Source organism: Lontra canadensis, unplaced genomic scaffold (assembly GCF_010015895.1).
Source record: "Lontra canadensis isolate GAN:19392208 unplaced genomic scaffold, GSC_riverotter_1.0 scaffold83, whole genome shotgun sequence".
Classification (NCBI taxonomy): Eukaryota; Metazoa; Chordata; class Mammalia; order Carnivora; family Mustelidae; genus Lontra; species Lontra canadensis.
This window is the reverse complement of record NW_022631077.1, coordinates 7041732-7047169: the sequence shown is the minus strand read 5'-3', so window position 1 is coordinate 7047169 and position 5438 is coordinate 7041732. Positions and strand designations below refer to the sequence as shown.

General features: G+C 38.7%; 1 protein-coding gene across 1 annotated transcript; it reads left to right on the top strand.

Moving 5' to 3' along the window:
• Positions 1 to 2734: 2734 nt before the first annotated feature.
• Positions 2735 to 3013, top strand: LOC116882351 (small nuclear ribonucleoprotein E-like). The gene has a single exon (XM_032882659.1). It carries the CDS (start codon positions 2735 to 2737, stop codon positions 3011 to 3013), a length of 279 nt encoding a protein of 92 aa, XP_032738550.1.
• Positions 3014 to 5438: the final 2425 nt, after the last annotated feature.

Below are 5438 nucleotides of genomic sequence, written 5' to 3'. Positions count from 1 at the left end.
GGAGCTTGAGTAGGGTTGGTATGTTTTCTGTGTGTGTGTTTTACTGTAAATGTTGACAGAATTAACCAGTAAAATCATAAGGCTTAGTTTTTCTGTGTGTGAATGCTTTTAAATTATGAATCTAATTTATTTTATAAATATGGGTCCTTTCATATACTTGTAAAATAAATTAGATTCATAATTTAAAGCATTTCTTCTTAATTCATTTTTTATATTTTTTCTTTCAAATAAGCTACCCATACCATCCACATTTTCAAATTTATGAGCATTAAGACATTAATATCTCTTTCTTACCTACTGAGTATCTGTAAGATCTGTTGTGATACCTCCTCTTTTTTTCTGATTTTGGTTATTTTGGCATCATCTCTTTATTTCTTGATTAGTTTAGCTAAATGTTTATTAATTTTATTTATTTTATGAACAACCATCTCTCAGGTTCTTTGATTTTCTCAACTGTTGTTATCTATTTCATTAATTTTTATTCTTCCTGTTATTATTTCCTTCCTTATTTTTACTCTACATTTATTTCTGTTTCTTTTTCTAGTTTCTTAAGGTGGAAGCTCAGATAACTGACTTTAAAGTTATCTTCTTTTTTAATATAAACATTTCAAACTATAGATTTTCCTCTAAAGCACTCTTCTAGTTGCATTCCATAAATTTTAATAGATTTTATTTTTCATAGCATCAGTTCAAAGTGCTTTCTAACTTTCATTTACATGTTATCTTTGGCCACAGGTCATTAGAAGAATAATATTTACTTTCTAAATACTTGGAGATTTTTTTCCAGACTTTTTTTAGCTATATGATTTCAATCCCTCCAAATTTGTTGGGATATTGGGTTTTTTTTTTTTTTTTAAGATTTTATTTGTTCACTTGAGAGAGACAGAGATCACAACTAGACAGAGAGGCAGGCAGAGAGAGAGGGAGAAGCAGGGTCCCCACTGAGCAGGGAGCCTGATGCGGGGCTCGATCCCAGGACCCTGAGATCATGACCTGAGCTGAAGGCAGAGGCTTAACCCACCAAGCCACCCAGGCACTGCAATAATGCTTACTCTTGATGTGCCCTGAGAAAGTTTAATAACAAGCCTCCAAAAATCAAGCTAAACTCTAAGTAACATCTCCAATGTGTTAAAACAAAATTCAACTATTTTTTTAGAGAAGACAACAAAATCCAGGAACTCAACCACTCAAGATTACAATGCCAATCAAAATCATGCCAGATATGCCAAGTAGCAGGAAAATGCGACCTTTAACCAGAATACAAGTCAGTCAGTAAAATCAGTCCCCCAAGATGGCAGTGATAATATAATTAGCATGTAAGGACATATTCAGTTACCAATGCTACCTGCCTAGGCTGTGTAGGCCTGATTAACCACATTGTTTCACTGAGTCTTACCTCAGTATGGACTTTTACAAAGAATGTTCATATGAGATACAAGAATGTCCTATCTGGCTTCACCAAAGGCTTTCCAGAGCCCACAGCCTCATAGAGATATGTCTTGATATACCCAGTCAGTCATCACTCAGGTACCCAGATAGTTATGTTGCTGGGCATGGCTCAAGAGTCAATAAAAATAAAACACAGCTGGCCCTTAGGAGTATTGTCTATAGCAACAAAGGGTGCTTTCAAGTTAGGCCATTGTGCTGACTTGACCTTATCAAGTGTTCCAAAATCGTCTTTGGTCTAGCCAGCTGCTGCCACCCCCCAGTAGACACCATTAGCTTTTCATTTGGCTCAACCCTCAGAAAACCAACTGCTCTTTGCCAGAGGCTCAAATCAGCATTATTATCAGTACTGGTACCTCTACTGCAAGGACATCCTGGGGTTCATGAGCCCCAAGAGTAGGGCTACTGAAACAGCCTATTATTCTGCCTCTTTTTCTGTTGCTGCTCAAATCTCCAGCTAAATTTAGCATATTTTCATGTTGTCTTATCTATTGGGATGAACAAAATGCCTAAACAAAGCAACATTGTATCCAACCCAAATAATCAAATCAGTGGGTTAAAGCCTCTGCCTTCAGCTCAGGTCATGATCCCAGGGTCCTGGGATCAAGCCCCGCATCGGGCTCTCTGCTCAGCAGGGAGCCTGCTTCCTCCTCTCTGACTGCCTCTCTGCCTACTTGTGATCTCTGTCTGTCAAATAAATAAATAAAATCTTTAAAAAAAAAAATCAAATAAGGAACTGGACTCCATTTTGGTAGTGGGGGCCAGAGGGTAGATAACCTTTTCTTTACTGTCTCAGAAGTCACACTTTGAGCCTCATAGCACATTGCTCCCAAGAATTTGGCTGTTTTCTGTGTTTTATCAAAATTAACTCCTGTACTCTCGTGTGAGTTAGTATATGCTCTAAGGTCACTGCCACCTGTTCTTTATGAGGTCTGTGGTGTGCTAACTCTAAGAAGGCCTCCAACAAACCCTGCCTCCTGGCATTCATGCCCTTGTATGATCCAGCTTTTCAGTAACTTGCTTCTAAATCAATAGAATACCTCAGGATTGAGGGGTTGCAACTTTGTAATTAAATTATGTAAACTTATGTGATGTCCATCTTTCTAGCATCAATACTAAGTATATATTTCCCATGAAAACAACAATAGCAGTGCTTAACAGTGATTTCAGCAGCTCAATCCAGATGACTACAGTTCTCCTCCACATTTCACTCCTTTTTTCAAATATGGTCAATTGAATATGTGGCTCTCACTGCTCCAAAGAACCTGATAAAAGGTTAGCTTCCACCATGGCATACACTGGCCAGGGCCAAAAAGTACAGAACGTGATGGTACAGCTCATCAACCTCATCTTCAGATACTTACAAAATAAATCTCAGATTCAGGTGTGGCTTTATGAGCAAGTGAACATGCAGATAGAAGGCTGTATCATTGGTTTTGGTGAGTACATGAACCTTGTATTAGATGATGCAGAAGAGGTTCATTCTAAAACAATGTCAAGAAAACAACTGGGGCGGATCATGCCAGAAGGAGATAATATTATCCGGCTCCAAATTTTCTCCAACTAGAAATGATCAATGAAGTGAGCAGTTCTTGAGAAGGCCATGTAATTTGTTTGTTTTTAGATGTCCTTTGTTGGAAGTGTAGTTCTAAAACATTTGTTCATATTGTTTTGATTACCTTTATGTTATTACCAGAGGACAATAAATGCTGCGGGATTGTTTCCATTAAAAAAAAAAAAAAACTTGATAAGATAATCATGTGAACAATGGTAGCCAAAAAAACCTTAAAAGTTTGCACCCCCAACCCTTCCAACCCATGCCATTGTACCCTCAATGGAGTGTAAGATCTTTAGTTCTTTCTAGGGTCAGAGAGTTTCTTCTAGGTCCAGTTCCTTTTTGGTCCCACCCTTAATCTGTCTTTTCCTTACAGGCTGTAAATCTGGACATAAGAATGTAAGGTAAGAAAGCTCCCTCATATAGATTAACAGGGGTTTCCCAAGAAGAGATGGATGGAGTGAGCACTGGAGAAATTTGGTTTATAATCAACTGGGGACAGTGGGATCCAAGAGGCAGCTGTCCACCCAGGTAAAACAGAAAGTGCCTCTTTAGAACTAGATTCCTCTATGGTGATCAACCTCCAGCTACCAGAGGACATCTCTGGTAGTGCTCACTCCATCCATCTCTTCTTTGGGAAACCCCTGCTAATCTATATCAAAATGGCCTTGTTGCTGGGTTCCTTTGAAGGGGTATCATTTTTATTCCCATTCTTCGTTTTGTTTCAGACTGCGGAGACATCACTTATTTTGGGGAGACAGGAAGGTATCTACTCTGGACAATCATCACAGTCTCCTGCACAGGGCCTCAAGGTACCAACAACAAAATTCATAGAGTTCCCCACTTTGAAGGTCAGATTTTAAGAACTCATAAGTCATTCTCTGGGTATGGGACTCATTTTTGGGCTTGCCATTTTTTCCTTTGTTCTAAGCAGTTTGAAGAAGCTACACCCTCATGCTTTGGATAGCTTATTCCATGGTATTTCCTGAAAATTTTTATCATGCTGGAAAAATTCTCCATGGGTTCGCCATGTTGCAACCATTGAAACAGAAATCCAAAGACTTTCTATAGAGCATGATTCCATCCCAAGTGAATAGCTTGCATAATGGCTCGAGGCATTGGGTTACATGTGAGACAGCCTAGGTACTGCCAGTCACCCTCTAACAACAGAACATTTGCTGTTTTCTCATCAACCTGACACACCTGCCAAATCTCTAAGAGTCTCTGCTGGAAATGTCTCCTTTAGATTCTGCTCAAAAATTCAATAATTTCTTCTCCAGTTCATCTCTATCTATGGATACTTTTTCATATATAGCTGAAAGAAAACCACTGATACTTTTTAACACTGCATTGCAATCCCTTAGCCAAACTGTGTTAAAAGTATGACTCTGTTATTTACCAGTTGTGTGATATTGGGAAAAGATCTCCTCTAGTTTGAATTTCCTCACCTTGGTAATAGGGATATTGATGCCATCCTTGCAAAGTTGCTGTGCAGCTATAGAGCACAAAGCTCTGGCCATAGGTCCATCAGATATATTTGCTATTTTCCATTTTATCAACTTTCTGCCAAGCTTTTGGTCACGGGTAACACAGGTCATCTTTTCTCCAGCCTTCAATGACAATTTCCACTCCATCCTTCCAGGCCTCACTTATAGTCTCCTTGAGTCCCTTCCAGCTTCTACCCACCCCAAAGCCAAAGCCAAACCTATATGTTACAAATTTTGTGATAGATCTCTCATGAGGTTATAATCAGAAGGGGATGAGACTGAATCTTTTGAAGCTTCCCTCAGACACTGGCATGGACCCATCTTTCTCTTCATGTAGTGTCATGTGGTCTCTCCAATAGGGCAGCCAGATTTTTTATATGGCCAATCAGGGCTCCCAAAAATGTAAAACCAGAATATTCTAGAACTTGTTAAGGCTTACACCCACTTAGGTAAGTGTCACTTAACACTGTCTTTTATTGGTTAAAGAGTCACAGGGCAGGGAAGAACCTTAGGAGACATAAAGTCTACCTCCCAATCAGAGGCATGATAAAGGAACTGTGGCCATTTGTTATGACTTTAATGACTTATTTAGGCTTGTTGGAGACATATTTTAAGAAGTATTTCCTCCCAGGTATACATATAACTTGGCATACTGACTTGGTGGTAAAGGTTCTAGCTGTGGTCATCTGTGATAATCATCTGACCTCTTTGCTCAGCTCTAGACTCTTGGTAGAACCATGCATTTCATTAAGAACAGCTTTTGCTACAGCTATTTGATGAGGACATATTTTCACTGACTCATTTCCTGGGATTACAATCTTAGCTATCAAGAAGAATATATCTTTAATTTATTCTTGGTTGGAGGAGGGGAAGGTTTAAAGCAGAGATTAAAAATGGAAGACAAAAGAAAGAAAGAAAGAAAGAAAGAAAGAAAGAAAGAAAGAAAGAAA

Coding starts and splice junctions, on each gene's coding strand:
- LOC116882351 (XM_032882659.1), top strand. CDS start 2,735: ATGGCATACACTGGCCAGGGCCAAAAAGTACAGAACGTGATGGTACAG.